The sequence below is a fragment of the Molothrus aeneus genome, chromosome 3 (assembly GCF_037042795.1).
Source record: "Molothrus aeneus isolate 106 chromosome 3, BPBGC_Maene_1.0, whole genome shotgun sequence".
Classification (NCBI taxonomy): Eukaryota; Metazoa; Chordata; class Aves; order Passeriformes; family Icteridae; genus Molothrus; species Molothrus aeneus.
In genome coordinates, this window is record NC_089648.1 from 90544132 (window position 1) to 90569338 (window position 25207).

General features: G+C 37.4%; 1 protein-coding gene across 1 annotated transcript in view; it reads left to right on the plus strand.

The window, feature by feature from the left end:
• UBE3D (ubiquitin protein ligase E3D) overlaps positions 1-25207 on the plus strand; it is a 78066-nt gene continuing 52859 nt past the window's right edge. Inside the window, exons 1-8 of the mRNA XM_066545894.1 lie at positions 1-62; positions 389-591; positions 2549-2639; positions 6881-7112; positions 11204-11273; positions 13692-13761; positions 14583-14691; positions 19787-19956. Of these exons, the coding sequence (XP_066401991.1) occupies positions 1-62; positions 389-591; positions 2549-2639; positions 6881-7112; positions 11204-11273; positions 13692-13761; positions 14583-14691; positions 19787-19956 (1007 nt within the window). The remainder of the gene's footprint in view (positions 63-388; positions 592-2548; positions 2640-6880; positions 7113-11203; positions 11274-13691; positions 13762-14582; positions 14692-19786; positions 19957-25207) is intronic.

Genomic DNA, 25207 nt, shown 5'->3' on the forward strand with positions numbered 1-25207 from the left:
ATGGCGGCAGCGTTCCTCATGGAGATCAGGCGGGCGACGCAGAGCGCGCTGCTGGTTGTCCGGTAGTGCGGGGCGCTGCCGCCCGCCGCCGCTCGGGCCGGGCGGGGCAGCCGGGGGGCGCAGCGGGTCTGGCTTTCGGCGTCCTTAGCCTTCAGCGCGGGGACCGCTTTGCCTGCGGGCTCCTCCCCCTGCTTGTTCGGCTCGGCACTACTGTGCAAATAAATTTTTCCTGAGAACGGTGCACTGTTTCTCTCGGCTGCTCCTCGTTCACCGCGTGGATCTCGGGGCGCGACTGGGGCTGAGGGGGAGCTGCGGGCCGGCCTGTGTAAAGCAGCAGCGCACCCCGACAGCTCCTTCCTGAGGCATACCCGTTGCTTTTCCTCCGCAGCGCGGCGGCGGAGCTCCCCAGCGCGCCAGTGGAGGTATCGGTGTGCGCGGATTCCCTGGAAGTGAGGAGCGGCGGGAGCTGCGATGCGGCGGCGCTGCCGGCAGGGGTCAGCCTGGCGCCGTCCTCGTGCCGCGGGCTCCGGCGCCTGCGCGGGGACGGGCTGCACCTGCGCGTGCGCCTGCGCCGCCCGCCGCCTGCCGCCGGTGAGGGCCGGCCGGGGCAGGGGCTGCGAAACGGGGGAGGGCGACCTGGGACATGGGAGGTTTAACTGAGAGAGGCTGTGAAGTGTGGATTCTGTAGGGCAAACACCTTCTGGAATTGTCAGTTTTAGAAATTGAAAGTGCAAAAATGACGAAAGGGAAACGCGGTGTGTTTGGGATCTGCTCACAGTTCTCCCCTCCTGTGCTTCCCCATAGTACTTCAAAGTGATTTTCTTTCTCTCCTATTCCGCATTTGGTAGGTGAAAATCGTAGAATGATAAAATGCTAAGGGGTTGGAACGGCCTTTAAAAATCATCTAGTCGCAAGCTCCCGCTGCCATTGGCAGGGATACATCCCGCTAGACCAGGTTGCTCAAGGACTTCCCCAAGCAGGCTTTGAACACTGCCAGGGTTGGAGCATCCTCAGCCTCCCTGGGCAGCATGTGCCAGTGTCTAACCACTCTCACTGTAAAGAATTTCTTCCTAATATCTAACCTAAACTCTCTTGCTTTAAATTTGTACCCATTCCTCCCCATCCTATTGGTAATGGAGTAATCTGATTCATCCAGGCAACTGCTATGCTTATCCAGCCTTAACCACTTAATCATAAAGGGTTTGTGTTGGGACTCATTATTCTCATAGCTGGGGTTTCAGAGGTTAATGTCGCAGGTAACATCTGCAAAGTTACCTTCTTTACTTCCATGATGGTCTAGGATGTGTTTACAATAAATAGAAGGCATGAGAGTACAGCTGTTGCTTTCTTTCATCCTGGCATCCAAGCTCAATATGTTTAGATTCATTTCATACGATGTGACACAGAAAGATATATTAAATAAAACAAAATTGCCATTCTGAGCTTTTAAAGTAGAAAAAGATGATAAAATATGTAATATACAGTAATGCAGCACCAGAAGCACATTGGAATACTCTGTTGGTATGCTGAGATGGCATCTGTACATTAATCTGTAATTATGCCTGTGCTTTGACAACTCAGTTATACTAAAATTACTTAATGTGTCCTATTAACAAGACATGTTTCAAAAGACCAACGATGCACTTTTAAAAATCAACCTTGGAAAGTCATGCTAGTGAAAAATAAATATGTGAACGAGGTGGTAATCAACATGTATATTGGATAGTCTTAGTTACCCTTTTTATGTTTTATATTATTATGCAAAATAGTTGAAATTCTGGAACGTTTTAAAGTACTTTTCTCTTTGGTTGTGTCCTAAATTTCAAATACTGAATGTCAGTGCTGAGAGTAAACTTTGATTCTTAATTTTGAGAAAGTGGCTGATGCAAAGCATATTCATACCTAGAACTAGGCTTAAAGTTTTACTTTCCTTCCACTTAATGTTGCCAGATAATTTAGGGAGACTTTTATAACTTCTTTTTTTTACTTTGGAGAAGTTGTTTGAGCTGCCTTTTATGAGACTCTTTTTGCTTTCCTGGCCTGCAGAGGCCGTTGCTCACTATCTTTTCCTGGAGTGGTTCCACAGTGGTTGGTTTCTTACCTGCCTGAAAATGTAAAACTAGTGCCTGACCCTGCTCCCCATCCTGACTATTTGTGTAACATATCAGTGTGTCCCCTCATATTGCAGATACAGTGATTGTCTGAAATATCATTACAAAAGAGTGGCATTGAATTTGATTTTTATAGTCCTTTCAATTATATCAATATATCAGCTTCCCTTCTAAAGAGGATTTGCACCTTGAAAATAATTATTCACATATACAGTTCCTACTTAGTAATATGGGGCATGAGGTGGAGATGACAAGTTTTTCCTAAATCTAAATACTTGCTTTTAAAAAAAATTAAGGTTGTGTTTAAAATGTCAGCCTTTTTCTTTGTCTGTTAGATTTATCCTTTTTGGTTTGAGGTATTTGGCAAGATTTTTTTGTACAAGTGACTGAAAATTTTACATTATTTTGAAGATTAATATATTTCCTTCCATCTATAGATGTGGTTTTTACTTTGAGGGAAAGCCTGAAACCCAACAAGAATTACATCTTTTACTGTCAGTCCTGTGGTGACATCGTAGTGAACGACCGGTGAGTACTGCAGTGTCTTGTATTTATAGCAATAAATGCCATTGTGATTGGTATTCATGTTATTTTGTGTACTTTGAGACAGCTAAAAGGTATTTATTTTGAAACTGGTAGACAAGAACACATTTGAAGCTCTGCAGATGACAAAAAGCAAAATTACCTGAAGCAGTTTTTAGCTGTTTATTCATTTGCTCCTTGATTTCTTTCTTTCTCTGTATTTCAGGTATCCTTTTCAGTTCTTTTCAGTCTCTTATACATTTCCTTCGGTCATCATGCTGTAATTATAAAGTGGCTGCTCAGAATGGGGATATTGACCACAGCTTCCTTTTAAGCAAAGCCTGCCTCCACATAATTCAGGGATGCTAAATTTGGGAAACAGGAACTGTGTCTTAGCTGTGTGACTCGTCCTTATCTCTGTTCCTTAAAAAGTCTGCAGAGTGAATGAGAATTTTAATAAAAAGGTGCTGCATTGTCTAGCTCCTCTGATGAACAATATTGATGGCTTCAGCTGAATATATAAGAATTGTTAGATATGTACTTACAGCCTTTTATGATCTGTGTGGCTCCTAATACTCAAAACAGTAATACAAATAAGTCCCATTCCCTAAATTTGTTATTTTCATACGTATAGATTTATGGCTAGCTGAATGTAACTGAATTATGATTTTTTAACTTTCTCTTCTGAAATGTCTCATCAGAAAGTCTAGTAATAACTCTTATTTTGATACATTTGTAAAGTAGTGAAACTTCTAATTTGTATTCAGTAACATTTGCTTTCAAAACATGTTGCCCGTTTATATTTGCATCTCTGAGTGGGAATTTTCCTGAATTTCAGCACATCAAATTCATATCCATGTAGTTTAAATCTTTTGGTTCTGCATCCTGTAATGTGACACAAGCAGAATTTTTGAGAAAGGAAAAAGAATGTATGTTCATGCCTTTTTACTTGGCATGTCTCCTTGGAGGAAGCCTCTGAATCCCATGAATATTACCAGTAAAAAAGCCTAAGACACGAGTAGAAAAGGGGAGCTGCCAGTGTATCCAACACATTCTGTTCCAGCATTTCCAAAAGGAGAGAGTAGCATAGTCAGAACTTCTAGCTACAGAATTCATGTGTTCCTCTCTCCAGGAAGAATTAAGTGTGACAGTGACAGCAAAGGTGGAAGGATTGAAAGGAATTGCAGAACTGTGTGAAAGAGAGCATATTAAAATCTGAATTACTAGGCAGGAGTCTGTAATAAGAAACACCTGAGATCTAGAAAATCATACCTTTAAGAAGAAATTTAAATAAATGGGGTAGTGTAGATAAGGCTGTGGAGAAGACATAAGGTTTTTCTAGTATCTAGGAAGTTGCTGCAAAGAGGGTGGCAGTAATCTTCAGTTGAAGCATGAGGAATCTAGGTGAAAATGAAAGAAAAAAAACAAACCAACAAACCACCCCAAACCTATTCTAAAGCTTATTTTTTTGCTGTTAGAGACTGCATAGGAAGTTTTCCTTTTAAAGGTTAAATTAAGAAATGTACTAGGAAAGGGTTAAATGTAAGTAATCCTTCCTTGGTGCACAAAAATTTACTCTATACATTTTCTGAAATCCTCTGCCTCAGTCTGTTTTCTTCCATAAATCTGATAGCTCTTGAGAGAGTTATGCTCTTCCATTCTTTTCAATTGCCCTCACATTACATACATTAGAGAAAATGATTAGATTTTTTTTTCTTCCATCATGCAAGAGCTGCAAAGAATTAGGGATACTTTCTTTTTTCTTTCTCTCCTTCCAGTTGGGCTAAGTGTACCTCATATATATAATAAGTCTTTAAGACTTTATTTCTGTCATGAAGAAATTCTTAAAGGCTTGTGGTGTGTGGATGCCAGATGCCCACCAAAGGCACTCTATCACTCCCCTCGTCAGCTGGACAGGAGAGACTGAATTTAACAAATAATAATTGGTACTGCACAAATATTCCATGGAAAAACTCATGGCAGGGGAAATCTAATTACACTTTTCCTCCATAAGTAGTGTTAAGCCTGACAGTTAACTGACAAGCTGGGCTGTCCCAAGATTTTTTAATAGGTAAATAATGGAAACTGCAGTTAAAGAAATGCAGTTGTTTTTCTCTGATAGAACTGAACAGTTATTTTATGTTTAAAAGTCTAAAGTCCATTTTACTTCCAGTTTTCAGTATTTTCAGTAGACAGAATGGTATTACTGGGTATTAGTTAATAATGACATTTGGGTTTACTTTTCTTCATCCAGTCTTAGAGGGATAAAGAATACTTACCTTAGACTGGAAGATCATTTAAGAGTTACATCCTTACGGCAGGGCTTTTATAGACTAGTGCTCAACTTCAAACTTTTTAAAAATAAGTTAATTACCTACTTTTCTGGTTGGAATCTGGGAACTATTTACAGCAGGAGATTCAGCCTGGCTAGATTAGACACTTTCAGGAGAAAGCTACTCCTAAAGGTACCAATCTAAGAATTGTTTGTTTCTCTCTGACTGTGAATGCAGCCTAGGTGGCTATTTTCAAGTACAAACTCAGTTGTTATTAGGAGCAAGTTTGGAAAGATAAGTCACCCTGTTTTCTAGGATTTATCATGTTATTTAGTAGCCTCAAGTTGTTTTGTTTGTTTGGTTTTTTTTTTAGGAAGGCTCTGTTTTTATGAGTTTTACATTTTTCCAGTTCTGGTAACCCAGGATATGGCTTCCCACCCATGAGTGGCAAAAGCCTAAAATACAGTGGAAATGGTTTATTTTCTGTATAGCTCAGAGTTAGGAGGAGTTTGTTTAGGAAATTCCTACTGGTTGGAAAAACTGCTTTTGTTGGGAAAGAAGTGAAAATCTTTATGCTGTAGACTGTGAGAGTAAAGAAACATTGATTTAATGAAACAGGACAGCATGAGTCTGCAGCTTATGGTAATGCCTTTTTTTTTCCCCTTGTAAGAACATTGCTGAGCTTTTTGTTACTATTGTGTAAAAAGCAATACAGGTAGACTTTTTTTTGCAGTGTGAGTCCAGGCACTGGAACTAATTGTAAAGAATCAATTAGACCAACATCAGAACTAAACTGTCACTTTGACAGGATTGAGTAGTATCTCAAACAATATATAAGACCACAGAAAATGAAGACAAACATGGGCAGTGCTGAGAGGTGATCTTAGTTTTGGTAAAGCTGCATCAGAGGATCAGTTATTCCAACTTTCATCTGCAGGTGGAGCAAGCAGAGTTTAAAATGTATTGTGTATCTAGATAAAAGGGATTTTTTTTAGTGGAACATTTTTCTTTCACCCACGGAACAATTTAAAAGGGCCAAGAAGCTACAGTGGGAAGAAATGACATCTTCAGAAAATGTTAGTCTGGGAACTTCAGGAGAGGGAGGATGTCTAACTGTTGGCTTAGCAGCTGTGTTTTTATTTGCAAAGTAGCACCATAAGCAAAGTTGTATTTGCAAGTTTTAAGTAAGGAGTAGAATCAAGAAACTCTGGTGAAGATTTCAGGCGACAGCTGAAGAAATAGAGTAACCATTCAAGGAAACTAGGCAGAGAGCAGAAAATGCAAATCCAATACAACTGATAATGAAAACAAAGTATTTTTCCAGAAACAGTACCCTTGGTCCATACAGCTACCCAGGAGAAAGGGATTTGCCTTTTTTGTATGTGACTTCTGAAAGTCAGATCTGAGTATCTGAATCTAAATTAAGATTGAATTATCCTTTGCTTGTTGTTTTGTTTGTTTGGGTTTTTTTATTGAAGATGCACTGTGGTATTTTTTTCAGGTATTAGCTTTTTCAAGTCTTGTATCTGAGACAACATGCTGAATCTTGCTGTGGCATGAGTCTGTTTCTATTGGTTTTATGGTTTTATAGCAACATTTGATGCAAGGGAACAGTACAAGAAGTAATAATACATGTAGTTGCAAATGCTCATTGTCATATTTTTCATGACTGGGTAGAATCTTTTTATTTTTGCCATGTGATTCATTTCAAGAGAGGACTATGTTAAATTCTGCCTTAAAATCATTGAAGATTCACCCTTGGGAAATGCTTCATCACAGATTTGGCAGGAAAATCAGCAATTGCTTTCCCAGAATATACCCAAAGAAAGTGCCTTTGGCTGGAAAGAGAGTCAAGCACTTCCTTTTGAGAAAAGGATACTTCCCCCACTCTTTGTAGGAAGCCTAAACTCTCTTTAAGTGACTTAGAAGTGAATTATAACATAACTGAAGTATTTGTCTTCTCTTCCCTCTAAGGAAATTTCTCAGAGTTCTTCCTCTACCGAGTGAAAACTGGAGTGATTTAGTTGAAGAGTGGTGTTGTCACCCCGACCCCTTTGCCAGAAGAACTTTGCACCCTCAGCATGGTGACTGTTTTGTTGGAGACACTTTTCTTCTGTTGAATTCAAGAAATGAATCACATGTACCTGAATCTCCCGTGTGCTGCTCCGAGGCTGGACACCATGTTTCACAGAGTGACTCCAACTTGGTAAAGTATTTTCTTTAAATAGTTCTTAGGTGGAGTTATTTGGACTTTTTCATTGTAAAGTACTTTTTTTAAACTAGTTTATTTAATTTGTATGTATTACAGAACTGGTCTGAAGGTCATAGGGAGTTCTTGATATTCAACTCTACAGAAGCCAGAAAATATTCCAGGCTATGTTTTACATTTTCTAAAGCTCACACCACAGTCTTGATACTGACCTCAGTATGCGAGTAGAATTTAGTACTAGAAACAGAAGCTGCTTAATTATGTAGTTCTAAACCCAGATATTTTCCCCCAAAATTATCATGAGTGAAGGACATCAGAATTCAGTAAATTAATAACTGTGATGGGTTAGGTGTTTGTTAAAGGGTAGTGGAGCAAAGAATGAGGTGGAAATTGAAGTAGCAATTGTTTTTTTCTTACACGGTGACTTGAGGCATAATCATGACTATGATTAAAGAGAAGTGGGATTTTTTTATCTTTTTTTTTTTTTTTAGTTTTAGAAGGACTTGAAAATATCAGAATGCGTGCTTTGCATTTAGATGTGGCTGACTTAGGTTCTTAAAGCATAGTAAGGAAATTGAGTTTGCTTGACTGCTCTGTCTAGTGAAAGGAACCTGCCATCCTATATTATAGCTCTTGTGAGGTGTTCCAGGGTAGGATAGATTCATCAACCAAGTCTGTATGAAGAAGGCTGTCATTTGGCTTAGAAACATCAAAATTTGATGTTGCACATCACCATTTGTTGGTGGTTATGTTTCAGTGGTGGGATAAAACCCATGAAGAAAGACAGTTCAGTGCTTTACTTTTGGACATCTAGCACTTGTATGAAAATTCAAGCAATGATCTTTTCTTCTGCCAGAAGAACATCCATTCAAGCAATGATCTTTTCTTCTGCCATGGAAGAACATCTGCCAGAACATTTGTACTGCAAATGCAACCAAGCAGTAGATTACCCTGTACAACAAGGGTTGGGCCTACACATGCTGTATTTTCTCACAATTCGAAGTATTAAACTGTGTACATTGCTGCCTTGGCGATTTGTGCCTGTAAAAATTGATGGCTTATTCTATAGAGATTTCCAGCATGAAACATTTTATCTCTTGAGAAGCAGACTGCCTGATTTCTACCTGCTGCTTATAGTGATATGTATTATCTCCAGGAAGAATCACCAGGATTCTCACAGTTCAGTGGCTGCTGGTGCTCCAAGCAACCCCTCTGTGTGGGGAGCAGTTCTGTCCTGTGGTCCCTATCTGCAAGGCTTGCAGCTTGGTCCCTTTGGTTTCTTGTTCCCTTGTTCTTTGAAAAACAGAATATGCAGAGAGGAAAATAAGGACTGATATGCTGGAAAGGTATCAGCATGGCAGAAGCAGATTAATTTGGCTTAACTCTGTGACAATGGAGTTATTTCTTCTAAGTTTCCTTTAGAAGGAGGTGGAGTAGATGATACCAAATTTCCAAGAGGACAATGCTTTCTGCCAGTGGTTGCCAAAATGAATTCTCAGTAGTCTTAAAAGAGATCTTAGAACACCAGGAATAAATATGGGAAGAGGCAGGGCTCATGGAGTTCATATTGCACACTTCTTGATCAAAGAGAATGTGTGTAAAGGATTGATTTGGAAGCAGAAACGTAATAAAAGGATGTGGAACAAAGATTTTATTGAGATGTTGGTTGAACCAGGATAACAACAGAACTTTTGAATGAGGGAGGAGGCTGTTTTATGTCGGGGCATACAATAGTAGTTCAGTGTGATGAATTTTCATGTTTGCTTCCTTATACTTGCATCGAAGTTGAGAATTTGTTCTTTGTTTGTATCCAGTCCCTTTTTCTACATCTTTCACACTTGCAATGAGTTCTCATTTCTGTGTTTGCTTATTTCCAGCATCACTCAGTTGCCAAGCAAATGAGCACAACTGTTAGATCCAGCAGAAGCTAGACTAATAAGGAAAAAACCCTCATACTGAAGCAGAAATTTCTTCCATAATATGAGTAATAGAAAGTTACAGGCAAGACAGATTGCTATTGGCATAAATGTTCTCATTTTAGAGAATAGTGTTGCAGTCTGCCCCAGTATGAAAGTTCCTTTTTAATTGCATTGCAGTTCTTTGGAAAGTGTTTGCCTATGACCAAAATAGTAGCAGGAATGTACCAGAGATGCTTAAACAATCTTTTCCAGACTCCAGTGGGACCAAGACAGCATCCGTCCATTGCAAACATATTTTTCACATCTATTAGTCTTCCAGTGTAACATAGTTCTTAAATGTCACATGGTTTTGCAGCATCTTAATAGTATCTCTTGGGGAAAATATTTTTCCTGACACCATATCAGTGATCCTTTGGAATAGGAACAGAAACTATTAGGCTTGTGATCCACCTGCATCTGCAGATTGCCAGCAGCTGCAAGTTGTCAAACAGATAAATTGTTTTAATTAGTTGAGCTAAAACTATCCTTTTTTCCATTGAAGCATGATACAAGGAGTTAGTGATGTTTTTAGGCACAGTTCTCAGTCAGCGCCTGTAACTATAGTCAGAAAAAAATACTCAAGTTGTAGCTTTCAAGGAAGTAGTGTGTATTCTGCACTTGTCCTGTGCAGTGTTTGTACCAGTCTGAAACACTGGCTTACACAAAACCTTTTCTGTTTATCCTTGCTTTTCACACTGAGCAAGTAATTTCACTGCATACGTTTGAGAGGACTAGCAAGGTAGGAATTGGGAAAGGAGATAACTGCATATATATGAATCAGATTATATTCCTGATCTCCATAACAAGGGGACCGTACTTCCAACATAGTCAGCTCTCAGACTCATAGTTCGATTCTCTGTTTTTGATCATCATTAAGGTTATATATAAGTGTAGTGCTTTCAGATCAGAGCTCTAGTTGCTACACCAGGTTAATAAGCCCACACAGAACCAGTTCTGAAGTTTAGACTTTGGATTAAAGTAAGAATTATGTCTGCTTGTTTGATGTATTAAATTTAAATATTAACACTGTAATTAGTAGGAGTCTAATAGGGTAGATTTCATCTAGATGTGAGATCTTTTTCAAAGGGCGGTAATAGATGCATAAAGCTAAGGCAAATATTCAGTGATGTTCTGGAGAGTGTAGAGACTCCTTGAACTTGATATTTTTATCCGCATTTTTTGTTTTTAATAGACCCTTGATGACATTGCTTCCTCTGAACTTAAGAAGGCTTTTTGAACTTGTTAATACTTTTAATATGAAAAATGCTTTCCTATCGTGAGTACTAAACTGTATTATGCATCGTGTGACAAATGCCTTCCTGTTTTTTTGATACAAACAGGGTTGGAATTTCATAGCATGAGCTATGAGGGCATATGTTTGGTTTTTTTTCTGTTCAGCTTTTCCTAAGCATTTGTGATTTTAGGTATCTCAATGATACCCCTCAGTTTTCTGTCTTCCATATGTTCTCCTGTTACATGTATTTTCATGCTACATATGGAAACTGTTTTGCACTTCTGACAGTTATTCTTTGTCAATACCTTTTCTTTATTTGTTTGAATAGAGGGAGAAGGGTTGTTCAAGAACAGAATCCACTGCACCTTTCTGGCATATCATGCTGTGTTGTGTATTTCTGCTGTTTCCTAGTAACTCAAAATAATCTGCAGACATTTTCTGCTCTCTGCTGAACGTATTCAACTCCTGTAAAACTGTCCACAGTGAACTGTTACTAGAACTTGTTACTGAGTAATGGTAGTCACATTGCAGCATACTATTTTATGTATATATTAGGGAGTACTTAATTTCTGATGCATTATTTTGCCCTTAGCACAATCAAATTTAGCTTATTGTTTTATTATCCAGTCACTCAAGATTACAAGATTCTCCTGTTAGCCATTACAGATTGTGCTGTATGGATATATTGCCAGATTTTAACATCAGTATGAAACATGCAAGCAAGTCCAAGTGTGGAAAGCTGAAGTAGTTAAGGCAAATATGTGTGCATGTAAACATAAAGAGGACAGAAACAAGTAAAAAGTTTCCTGTCTGCTCTGTTAATTATGCTAAGCTATGCATTCCATTTTCAGAATATCTGAGTGACATTTAAATGATTATTTTTTTTTGTCCCACAGAAGTCAAAAGAAAATACCAGAGTAATTTGTAAGCGCTGCAAGACAATGCTGGGAGAAACAGTTTCATCAGGTATGAGATGTCCAAACACAACTAGACTTAACTGCATCAGCCATTGAACACTGGAGGTTAAAAACACTGAAGGAAAATAGTTTATCAATAAGGTGCAGTCTTAATTCCTGTGTGTTTGTCTCATTCCCTTCTGGAACAGATGAAGTTGTTGTTGCTTCCTTTGTTAGATCTTGAAAATTACTTTCAGCAGGAATTTTGATTATCCTTGTTTCTGTGGCATATTTGGCTAATTCCAAACCTTTGGAAGGCACAATGCATGATTCCAGTTTACTAGGAATCCCAGTAAAAGTGGAGATTTGAGAAATTTTAGGTTGCTTGTCTTCCTGTCAGTTCTACAGAATAAGTGAAAGGTAAATTCAGAACTTGATCAACACAACTAGAAGCTGAAGATTGCTAACAGTCAGCCTGGTTTTGTGGGGAGGAAGCCTATTCAAAGAAACAGGTTATGCCTCATCTGATGATGAACTGATGGGATTATTGGTTTAAAAGCTGTAATTATATTGGATCCGCAGGGTTTACCTTAAGTGTTGTAAAGAAGAGTGTCTGGTTGTTTTTAAAATTCAGCTATTCTTGGAAGAGAAGCAATGATAAGACTGTTATTAGCAGGATTCATTCTTTCATCCTCCCTCTCTTCCACTGCATCAGTCAGAGTGAGCCTGCCTCAGTTCAGAGATCTGGTGAATATAAAAATATCTCAGAAAATGCAAAGCCTGTTTAAGAAATGCCATAAGGTGAGACAGGACAGAAGATCTTCTGTGTCTTCTGTTACAGAATGTTCTGATTGTCCTGTACAGGGATCTGAACAATACAGGCTTTAATGAAACCAAATTTAAGGTACAATGTTTGAAAGCCCTCAAAGCAAGATGTGACTTTGGGAAAGGAGTGCTGGGAAAAGAGCATGAATAACAAGGTCATGAGTAATAGATCAGTGGGAGTGGGGAAAGGCAAACACTATCAGTGTGCAGGGATTTGGTATGGACTCTGCACATGGCTGAAGTTAGATAGGATTTCCATTGTTTTGGCCATGTTTCTTCAGTAGTGCTGGAGATTTTGGTAGAGTTCAGAGAACAAAAGAGAAGTATAATGTAAGTCTAGGCAGAGCCATCTCTGTGAAAAGAGACTAGAGAGCAAACTTAGACTGGCATGCTTTGGTGCTTCCTCATGAGTAGGTATCAGTGTTTTGAAGATAAAGCACGATTAGAGTGCTGTAGCTGTGGAGACCAGGTTCAGCCTTGAGATTCCTCAATGGGCTATTCCTTCCCCCAACTCTATCCACATTTACTTGTATGATTTTTTCTTGGGAAATCACAGCTTCTATCCCTCTGCAAGCAAACATCTGAATTCCCAATACCCTTGTAGCAGTAGCACTAATTCATTACTCAGGGTAATGGCTGAGGAACTAGAGAGACTGAATTGTCTTTTTTTCCTGTCTCCAAGAACTCATATTATATGGAGCAGACTTAATTAAATTTAGAGGTAAAATATAACTTCCTAACACTGAAGATAATTTAGAAAGTGTAGTATTTACCTGAAGAGGGGGTTACCAAGCCTTTGGAGAGTTTAAAACAGATTAAGTGTCCTGAAATGTTTGCTTTCATTCAGTTTTAATGGTATGTGTGGACAGAGATCAGATGAAACCCTTCCATCCTTAAAACTTGTGGACCAAATTAATCTTCTAGTTGTTCACACCTTGAGACTTAGTAGAATGAATTTATGACTCTTAACCTATTTTGCTGGCCCTCTCGTTAGGCTGTATTTGCAGCACAGATCTTCAATATGATCATCTTTGACCTGCCTTCATTGATGGGGATTAAATTATGTCCTCAAACACTTCCATTTAGTGTGAAAAGCTGTCTTAGTGGAGCTTTTGGTGAACAGTTACATTGAAATTCAGAATGTATGCAGTGTTAACGTTGAGTGAGTGTGATTTTCGGAAAGAAGTTCCATTCTGCTCTTTGAGCAAAGAAGGAAATTATTCCCCCGTGTGAGCTGTTATTAAAACTGTCTCTAGTGATTCACTGCAGCATTACTAAGCAGCAGAGGGTACTAAAATACTTATGTAAGCTATGCTGATCTCAGTGCTTTAGGAAAGTTCTTTCAATTCATCTTTCGGGTTTGGCTTGAGCTCTTGCTTGCTTGGTTTCAAGATGATTGTTCCCAGCATTAAACAAAGATCAATATGAATGAGAAATTGCTGATCTTGTAATTAGCTGGGAGCAGTTTTCTTCAGGCAGTGTAGATTTTTTTTGTTATGGTTGCTTCTACTCCTACAAACCCAAGCAAAATATGATTGTCTGCTGCACCTCTTAATTGACTACTGAACAAATATTTGATTAGTGTAGTGATATGGTGACTTACAGTCTAATCTTACTAAGTTGATTATTCTATTATAGTTGAAAAATATTTTTTTCATTTTAGGTACCATTAAATATTATGTCACTGAGGTGGTTATTCAATCAGCTGAGGAAGGTTTCAGTCCAACACCAAGGTAACAAAATAATCACATATGTTTCAGAAGGGATTCTAGAAATGCTCTAATATTGTAGTTTCTTGAATAATTGCATATAATAACAGAGTGCAATTTTATATAATCATCACAGATTTAAGCATTGTAAAGGCAAAGTAGCCTGAATTCACTCGTGTGCAGTTTTGTTTGCTCATCTTTGTGTGTGATGCAGGAGATTGTGTGTAATTTGTCACAGTGTCTCACTATTGAGGTGCTAAACCAAAATAAAATGCTTTTTTATTTTGAACTCTTTAAGTTTGCACAATGTCTGGTGACTAATTATGGAAACAGAAGTCTATTTCATGTAAAGTTAAATTAAGTAAAGTTTGAAATGTTTAATTTGAAGTAAGACTTTTGAATTTTCAAGTAATTCAGTTTGAATTTAAGACTAAGATGAAACAGAACTTGATCTAGCTACCTGGTATCATGTACAATGGCTTAATCACAGTTCTTTCTTTTTGGGAATTGTATTTGAAACATGCATAATTCTGAACTTTGTGTTCATATGTGTAAAATATAATGGGGAAAAGCTTCTATTCAACCTTTGACAGTTGGTGTCAGCCAAAATAAAGGGTGTAAAGCAATTTAGAATCCTGATCTATTAAAAAAATTCCTGTTGTAGGAAATAAAAAGTTCTCTGGTGTTGAGTGAGAGGAAGATAAAGAAGCCCCATCTTTCAGTAAAATGTGATTGTAGGATGTAGTGGAATTGAAGTATGAGTTACTCATTTACCTGTAGTGCATAGAGATGAATGACTGTAGTTGCTGTGAAAACAGATAATAATGTGGTTAATTCTTAAACAGGTCTCAGTTTGTACAGAGCATTGTTGCTCAGTGTCTTTTGGAATTATCCTCTGCTAAAAGCACATTTAGATTCACCATAAAAGGAGATAATGGAAAAACCTATATTCTGGTAAGTTTTTAAATCTTCATCTTGGTGAAGAAGATTAACCCATGTATCCCAGTTCCTAAAATGTACTATTATGGTGTTCATTATTGTATGTTTAAAAAAATTAACAAATTCCAGTTCTTGAAGTGGTTCTGAGGTACATCTGTTCAAGTAAGAATATCCACAAGTTTTTACTCTAATTAGATGTGCACATAGAAATTTTATTAATACAGTAATGAAAGTACTAGAGATGCACCATAAGTAACACAGAAAAAACACTATTTTGTATCCAGAAAATATGGAAAGCTTAAGTTTTAATTTTTTAATCTATATTTCACCTTCTTGCTCCAGCACTTCTTCTCTTTAATCACCAGAAGTGAATCAAATTGTATAGCATCTTTCTCAAGCACTGTCTCAAGTCAGCAGGGACTATTAGTGTAGTCAGTACATTGCACTGCGAAGTGAAGTGAAAACAAAAACAAAATTGCCCTTTATTCCAAATGTTCTAATGCTGCTAAACTTGGTTAAGCTTGATATTTAGATGGTGACAGCTAGATTCCTCAAATTTGTAAGATGGATAAGAGTTAACTTAATACTGTATACTTCTTATAACCAGAGATGTTTCCTTTTATGTCCAAACTAAATATGGGTATAGAATTTGTATTTTTGCAGTTTATAGAAATAATTCATAGACACAAAGAAATACATGATTAGAGATTCGTGCCCTGGATAAACTTATAAATGCACTTTCTTGAGGCAATGTAATTTTATAAACTGTTGTACATATGCATTGTCCAAGTTCTATGATTTTGGATCATCCAGATGCTGAGGGAAGTGTATATCTGTTGCCTTTAAATAAATTTTAATGCCAAGACAACATTTGTACAACTACTGAGAAATATCTCTTCTGTGATGATAAAATGAAGGTTTCATAAGCATACCTAAAATTATATATATTCTAATTGAGGAGTCATCAAAAATTATTGTGATTTTTCCCTTGTAGCTTATCTGTTCCCAAGTTACGTAAAATTCTGGTGCTTAAGTCTAGTCGTTTAGATACAGCAGACTGATTATTTTTTAACAGAAAAATCACTTTATTTAGTAGATTGCCGTTACTTTTAGCTCTGAGCTGCATTTTTGCCAATGTATTGATTAGAGGAGTAGGCTGAATTAGATAGGGACTGGCTTCTGATTGGCATCTTTTCCTTTATATTGGTGAGTTGTTAGTTTTTTGCAGGTGTTTTTAGTATTTAACATCAGAAAGTCCTTACTCCTGTCCAGGATGAGGTTCTCACTACTGTGTACACACCAACAGCTGTTCTGGAGTCATGGGTTAAGTCTTAGGACTCGGAGGCCTTGTGGACACAAGTTTAATGTAAGCTCTGTTTATATTAATGATTGTCAATAGCTCAACAGTAAAACGTGGGTGCTTGAGGCAGTGAGCACAGAGCCAAGTTACACAAGTAGTCTCATCACTGATGCATCATGAACCAGCTGTCCCACTTGTTTGTTTTGATAATGAGCCAAAGCTTGTGCTTACCTACATGAATACACACAGCTGAAACTGTGTATGTGATAATTAAGGTTAAGGTTTCTCACAAGTATTTTTAATTTTTTTAAACCACATATGTATGTGGTTTAAACCACAAATAATATGTATACTTATTTTCCTCATTTCCTCTGGATGTATCACTTAACACTATCAATTCTGTTATTTGCACATACCATAATATGGGTTTCCATTTTTTAAGTTACACATATTCTGTTGTTTACGTTATACACTACTTAGGATGTTGGGTTTTCTTTTTTTCATTTTTAAAGGATGTTAATTTAAAAAAGTTTCTTTGTTTCAGGGAAAAAAGTGGTACATACAGGTATCCTTATTTGTCCTAACTATATCTCTGCCCTCTTCACATTTGTGAATCACTTGCCTCCTCTCTTTGCTCCAGTGTTGAAGGGTTCCCTGCCTTGTAGTTGCATGATTTAGAAGCTGAGAATAAGAGGAAGACAGCAAACAGATAGTGAGATAGGAGGACACAAGAAAAATGGGACATTATTGGTCAGCATAGCAGCATCTCAATAGATACCTATTTTTTCTCTACTGCAAAAAGTGTAGCTTTGAAAGCAGTAAATAAGTAATTTTATGGATAGATACAGGGAATTCATCTCATGGATGGGATCAACCTCATAAGACCCAAAAAGATTACATCTGTGAAAATCACTGTGTGCAGGGGTGGTTTGGACTCTTTGAACACTATCTCCAGTCTTTCAGTATTGAAGGAAAGGTGTTTTTTGGAGTGGGATTAGACTGTAAAGTGTTTTGAAAATAAGGCAGCTTGTATTTCAGGAGTGAGCTGAGAGGAGTGGGAAGAAATCCCAAGAAAATTAGTATGTAACAAAATGGGAGAGACCTGTCAGTCTGATTATTGTCCCTGTCTTGAAGGGCATGAGCAGAACCGATTTGTATTTGTTAAGATTGGAGGTGAGGTGGACATTGCAGTGGTCAAGCAGTGAGATAATGAGAACCTTGCTGAGACTTAGCTGCCCAGCTCTCTCAGGGAGCTTTATTCTTTGTGAAATACGAGGAAATGACATCTTTACCTGAGCACTCTGAGTGTGAGAATGAAATAGCTGTAATGAAAGATGTTTGCATTAGTGACCTGGGTGATGATGAAGGTAATGGTAATGTCTGCAATAACTAGGAAAGAACTAGCAAGGAAAAAGAAAAAGATTTAGCAGGTTTTTTACCCATGTTAAATTCAAATTGATGCCTAATTGTCCACAATTTGATGCTGGAAACTCAGACTGAGATATAGGGAAACTGATCACAGAATCTAAATTGTGGTATTTCAGCTGTTTGGTTCAAGTCCCTTGAAGTATAACCGGGGTAGCTTTGTTGCCACTTGTCCCCAAAGAAAATCTTTTTAAGTCTCTTGACAAAGTGATTTGAAACCAAAAGAAAACAATGAAAGGAAGATCAACAACCCCACCCCCTCAATACTTTTTTCTGATTCTGTCATTTCAGAAAAGGTAATCAATGGCATTGTGAATTAATTCTACACTTTATGTATATATATCTTCTGCAAAGTTTCTTCTCTTACTGGAGTTAATATGGAAGGAATTTGTTTGTGCCAGCTCTGCTGTACAAAGAAGTAGAAAGAAAGGAGAGATTGCACATTGCGAATAACATAGTTGAAAGCACAGCTCAAAATATGAAACTGTTAGCCAGAAATACATGTATAAAATTCTTAGAGTCAACACACTGAGTCTGGGTGAGCAATTGTTCACTCAGATTGAAAACAAGATCAAAAAATAATTCATACATAAGGAAAAGAATGAAAATGCTGCCTAAAGAAGTAAGTATAGTTCAGAAGTTGATTTTGCTCTGGGAATCCTTCCACCCCCAGAGATTAATTTACTTTCTCTATATTGTGTGCTAAATTATTAATGCAGATCTGTTGTGTTGCTGGTGAGACAAAGATATTCATACAAGTTCTAGAACATGATTGTGAGATGCCACATGTGGTACTTGTGTAGAAAGAGGTGCATTTCCAATGGACTATGTTGCAAATGAAATGCTTTGGTTGCTTTCTCTGCAGCAGATTGCAGAAGGATTCTGAAAGGAGCAGACAGCTGTTGCTACATTGTTCCCTTGTCTAGTTTGAAGGATATTCTCCTGCTGAAAAGCATCCCAGGAAGCTCCTTCCACACAGAATTGTTAGAAATTTCAAAAGGAAGAAACTCTGTTCAGTTTGTGTTGGCATGTGTTTCTGTGTTTCATTTTCTTCCAACACCTCTTCAGCACTTGGCTATAAGCACCTTGTGTAATGGTCCTAGCTAATGAGGTATATTTTGCAGTTTAGGCTGTAAATGTGTACAGTGAGTTACTAGAGCAAAACTGATGAACAACCTCTTGCAAAGCCAAATGTGCTTGCTTGTCATCATTCATGTGCATATGCTGAAGTGATTCTCCTCCTACTATCCCCTTCCAAGATATCTTTGTCAATATATCTCCTTCCTTCTTTATGAAGCTTCCACTGTAATGTTCTGAGCCTTGGGCTCTGATAAATTGTGACTGTCACATTCAATTACAACATATACTATGTGTCCTGTTAATGACTGCTTTCTCCCTCCACAGGGGATATCATGTGTCTGCTACATAACATTATGTAACTTGTTTTACTTGAAGCCGATTAGATCATGAGAAGCAGAAGATTGCTCTCTAGTGAGCAACACTGTATAAATCCCATTTTCTATGATAAATATTTCATATATAAACATTTCATACAGGTGCCAGATTTGTAAAAATTTATTTCTATTGTTAACTTGGATCACTTCACTACTGCAGGCTGTGAATTAAGGAAAAGCCTGACTTATTTGTATGGTGTTTAGCAGGAACCAAGTCAGAACGCTGATACCAAATCACACAAAGATTAAATAAGATCATTAAATAAGATAATAATGGGATGCAAAAAGTTCAGATTTCTCAAAACTCTCCCCAGTAAGTATTTCTCAAATTGCTGTGAGCAAATCGGGCTGAAGAATGCTAGTCCCATTATGAAATTTGATATTTATTTTCCAAGTGAAGGTCTGCTGCAGCTGTTTGTAAATTCCAACATGCCTTTTAGACCATGTTAATTGTTGTCTTTTTCCTTTCATGTATTAGGTCCATAGAGTCATAACCACCATGCATCTTCTAAAAATCCTCAATTTTTGGCACTTCAGTGGGCAGTCTTTCAGTTTCCTGTCTTTAGCCCTCAGTTGCTCAGCACCATATGCTTGACTAATGCCTAAAAAATTATGAAATTGGAGAAATAATACATCTGGTACTAAAAGAGATGACTTGGGACTATTGCTTTTGTTCCTACCAAAGGGAATGTGCTACAGCCACAAAAAGAGGCAACTTCAATACTGATAAATCAGTATTGTGTTACCCTTTTTTCTCCACTAGAAGCTGTGCAGACTCTCTAAATAATAAAATATCAATTTATGTCTGTTAATACTTTGTTAGAAACTTTGTAAGAATGTGGCTTTAGTATCAGCTGCTTTAGGGTCACAGTAAAGTAACAAATTGAAATGTATCTAATGTACAGTAAACAAAATTATTTTTCATTTATAGATCTGGCTTTTAAATTCTGACACTTTGCTGGTAGAGTCTTTAGGAAGTTCCTCCTCCCACAGTGGTTTTACACTGTTTGGAGATATCCTTACACCTAGCTCTGGACCAGTGGGATCCTGGAATGCTCTCAAAGTCCTTTACCAGCCATGCATTCAATGCAGAAATAAGGAGTAAGTACAACCTTTTTTAAACTCAGATTCTGGTATTCATTTTCTTTGCGTTAGTAATTCTTCCATGTTCTTTGGACAGTCTGTTAATCTCAGATATAAACCTCTTTGAATTTGCATATTTCTTATAATGTTTTTTTTAAGCAAAATGCCAGAGGAGTAGTATTTGGTTTCTATTACAGAGAACAACCAGATTGTTTTTAGATTTTTTGCATTTTAATATTAAAATATAGACCAAAGAGTTTTGTTGTTTCTAAGGGCACATGTTGATAACTTAGGTATTAGCATTTAAATTTCATTTGCTTTCAGCCCAATGACGACGTTTTTTCAAAAAGAAGCAGGGCCCTGAGAGAAGGGAAAAGAGAAGTGACAAAGGTAGTCAAGTACAGTGTCATAAAAATGTTTTTCTTTCATATGTCTGAGTGTACTGGAGCCCTCATAAAGGAAACATTTGATTTCAGCAATCTTTGAGTTCAACATTATGAAAAACATACACTGCCTAACATGTTAGAGCCTTTATTTGTTGGAGAGTAAAGATAAGAGCATGCTGATTAAACAATGGCTCCAATGTTTGCAGGTGATGAAGTATGATTTAAGCATAATTTACTGCTTTTTTTGTGCAGTGACAGAAAAGAAAGCATTGATTTTGTATAAGTCACACTTAAATGGGGTTTATTGTTGTTTTTTCTTTAAACTTTGGAAACTAGGGGAAAGATTTAAATAAGTATGAATGAAGACATTCACTCCATACTCAGTCAATACACAAATAATTTATGCCCAAGACTTCATAAAAGTGCAACAGAAATTATTTTCTCACAGAGACAAGCAAATGTGTCTATGAATTTAATATTTTTGTAGGAGAAACATACAACTAACAAGCATGTGTGATTCATTATAGTGTGTTTATCCTGCATGTTGCCAAGTGTATTCTTTTTATAATTCAAGCAGATGCAATAGTGAATAGCAGAAATAAACTGTGATGAATGGAGAGAATGCAAAATTTTAATATTTAGAGAAAAGGTCATTCTACATTGTTAATGTTAGTCATGTAAGAGAAAAAAATACCTTTTTTGATGTAATAGCTTCAGAAGATGGCTTTGGAAGACCTTTATGATCTAAATGTTATTTAGGGATCCAAAATATATCCTGAAGTATTATAATTTAAACTGCTTATTCTGAGAATGGGAGATGTTTTGCAAGAATCTGTCTAAAATGAAAGATATTTCACTTACTACTCTTAAGTCTTACAGAAGTGTAACTTCCAGTTTGGCTTTTCAAGTTTCATTTCTTTATCACTGAGAAAGCTTAATTATCTTAACACACGTTCATCTACTCTGGCATATTATTGAGATAAAAGTCATCTACTTAGTCATTTTCCTGGCATTCACAAATGCTTTTTTTGAATGAAGTTCTTAGCAGTAGTATTTTAGTGTGAGATTATATTCAGTTCTTTCTATTTCCACAGACAGACTTGTTAGAAATCACCTTTTTGCAACTTTTTTTCCCCGCTCCACTACTTTGTATTTATCTTTGGGATTTTGCAGTGAGCATAAAGAACAACTGAGGTTTTAATTCTTCTCTGACAGTAATTGGTATTTTCTCTATCTATTTCCTGGGCAAGTAAAATTATGGAAGAGAAAATGGGAGGATTTTTTTTTTTAAGCTTTTAAACTGTTGGTTTAGTATTGTTTTTCCATTTTTATATTTCTAGGAAAGCACAGTAAAAAGGACATTAGTACTTCAACCTGTTTGCACTAACTCATTTATCAGCTGGCCTCAAGTACCACCTGAATCTGTGCAATCAGACTGAAATCTTTCTATACCGAACAGGAATGTAAACACAGCATAAGCAAAAATATCAAAACCAGTATGACTTATTTAATGGGATGCATTTGCATTTAGAACTCAAGTGTCATGTTGTCATACATACATGATTTCTTGATTAGTGCAAGTTCCAAAATTTTCAGATGTCCACATTCTGATAAAAATTATAGCATTTAACCTTGCTGTCTTCTGCACATACACCTGCCTTTGGAATAATGGAAAGGTTTCAGAGCCCAGGACCTGCTTCCCATGAGAGAGGAATAAGCAAGGACACCTCCAGAATAGAAAGGGATCAACAGGAGGTCTGCATACGACCTAGACCCCAGCAGACCCCAGTAGTGATGTGTGCACTCTGGCATCCTGTTTTAGGTCAGAGGGCCTCTTCAGTTCCTGTGAGTCCCTGGGTACACTTGGGTTCTGTCCAATTCTGGCAGGGCCACAATCTGAGCTGTGTGATGGGAGGGGAAGCACCTTTCTTACCTGTGGACACTGCAGAGTCTGTGCTGGTTAGCTGGGCCATAGGTTAAAACAGATTAAGGTTACCTAGAAGTATTGTTTTTAATATCTAAAGATAGTAGCACAATCACATATTTGTAAAACATGTGTAAAGAAACGAAACAAAATCTGTATTTAGTTTATGTACACAAGCATAAATCTACTTATTGTGAGATAAATACACGGTTCCATTGTAGCAATTGACATCTTGGGCTTTGTGAAATTCTTCCTTGGCAAATGCTGCTGCTAAAGAGAGTCTGTTTGATATTGCCTAATAATTCACATTCAGGCACTCTTTCCTGGGGATGCACTTGAATATTTTTCTTGAGGGGAATGTAGAAGCTTTTGAATGTGATCTTCATTTCAAGACTTCCAGGGTGTCAGAAGAAATTTATTGTCTCACTCGAAAACTCATTTTATCCCTCCTTTATTCAGAGCTCCGTTTTGCAATTCTTTGTAATTAACTTAATGCTTAATGCTCTTCCTCGGATACAGAAGTGTTTTTCCCCTTAAACTAGGAATTATGTCTTGTGAACAACACTGCTTCAGTGAGCAACAGAACTCTCTTTCCTCCAGTAAATCACTGGCATATCTATCACTGTACCTTACATTCACTATTGCTCTAAATGTTAACAATGCAAAGGAAACAAACATTCAAGTAGGATAAATGTCCGTGGTTCATTACTGGCTGCTGACTGCTAATTACCCATTTGAAGTTATTGCTGTTTAGGGCTGGCTGATCCTGAAGCCTTTTCTAACAAAGCTGTGGTCTGAGTTTGGCTGAGCATTGCTGTGGAGTTAATTACCTGTTGTGTGGCATCAACAATATGCTAATTTCATGACAAATTTGTTGATCTGTGTTGACCATCAGCTCCTTTCCAGGTGGATTGTAGTCTAATGAGCAGCTTTCCTCTTTTTTTTTTTTTGTGCAGGTTTTGTGCCTTTATCAAATGACATCCTAATTTTGTTCAGAATTTTTTTCCTTCTTGGAAAGGTTGTGGCCATTTTTGTTCCCATCATGTGTTCTGCTGATGGCCCTTCCCAGCTCCATGTTGTCTGTAGAAGGAAGAATCATCTCTCTTCGTCCAGTCTCAGGGAGAGCAACTGACATATGGGATAGGAACAAACTGTGAACATGTCATGTGGAGCCTCTCTCCAAATACCTTTATTTTGGCAAGGAATCTTAACAGCTGTGCTCTGGGTACTCTCTGTATATTAGACTGCTTTGCTTGAGGACATTCAGTAACTTTTAAGGCATTGTGAAGTTAAAATAGGGTTAAGAGGTATCCAGACATGCTACTTATAGTAGTTTTTGTCATTTCTCCTTAGAGTTGTATTCCTCTATCTTCCTGAGGGTAGCCTTAAAATGTTGTAGTGATTTGTATCTTACTCCTTCAGCATTGAAACAGAGCTAGAAACACTGAGGTGTGTGTTATGTGTGATAACACAAGTTCTGGCTAAGTTGTCTGCAGTTAGGCTTTTAGCCCCTGGGGGAGCTTTATGAAAATTCTTATACAGCAAATTAATTGAAACTGCATGAAAAAAGTATCATATAAATGTGTTTGAGTTCCATTGGAGAAGGATTCCTCATGTATTTTCTGCTCTGTCCTTTATAGATAGTGTGATTATGTTGGTTCCCTCCACTTTTCTCTCAACAGGGCTACTTTTCTCCACCTACAAATCTGCTGTGCAGACAGAAGAGGTCTTCCTTTCAAGTAGCAGGTTCTTAGCAAATAACACCTTATGTAAACAGCCCTAGCTGCTGGGAGTGATAATAGTAAATACTGCTGAAGTGAGAGTGTTGTAAAAATGTATGAAGAAAATTGAAAATGTGGTTACATGGCAATTTGACCATAACTTGATCTTAGAAAATATATGTGAAGGTAGAGTGGGAGGAAAATTGCACTTTTCCCTTTAGAGTAGAGTGCTAGGCAAAGCTTTGTCAAAAGGTCGTTGATAGATTTTTGTATCTCATATGCATCTCTGAATGGTTTACAGCTTTTGCAGAAACCTTTTCCTATATAAAAATTTGCTGCTTATAATTTGGGAGTTGAAAAATTACTTCCAGAAATTTTTCATTTTATTAGCTTTAGAGGGACAAGAATAAGCTGGAAAATTGAGTTTGTGGCTGAAAACCTGGAGGGTTTGAGTCCTAGTGCTTTTATTACAGTCCATATATCGTTAGCTGTTTATGAAGCTGTTATTGATGTATTCCAGAATGTTGTTTATTTCTCCCAAGAATGGCTTTCATTCTATATATGACCCTAGAGTAATTCACTTCTCATAAAAACATCAAACTGTGTCCTGTTTCACTGATTTTTGAATGTCTGAGATTTTCATAGTTTTTTGGTGACTCTTGCCTGTAGAAAACACATGGGACCACATAGATCAATAATTGATTGACTGAGGAGTGACCAGTGTTTCTCTGGCTTGTGCTATCTGTAAGCTGATTTCTCTATCTGGAATCATTAAAAGAGTAGATGTGATTGTAAATAGAACATGAAAGGTCTGGTTTGCTTCAGATTTTTTTTTTTTCCTGTTCCCTTCTTGAATTATTTAATGGTATCAAGTTAAGAGAACTGACACAGTAGGTGGAATGAGTTACCTTAGAAGAGATGGCTGAACAGTCAGGCAGAAATTTTTAAAAGATAGAGTCTGATGCCAGTCAGGGTTTTGGGACAGGAAGGAAAAGAATACTTCTCAGAGTTTGATAGACATGTGGAAGCTATAAGCCTCATGAAATTTGAAGGCTTAGGCAGCAGACTGCTCTTCAGTGGCATCCTTCCTCACCTCTGGGAAAAAGTGTACACAACTTTTAAGTATAACTTTCAGGAGAAATATCCTGACTTGTTTATTGAAACTACACCTGCCATGTGCAGCAGCCTTTTATGGTAGTTACTTAGGAACTTAGTTCTTGCTCTTAAACACTGACCTG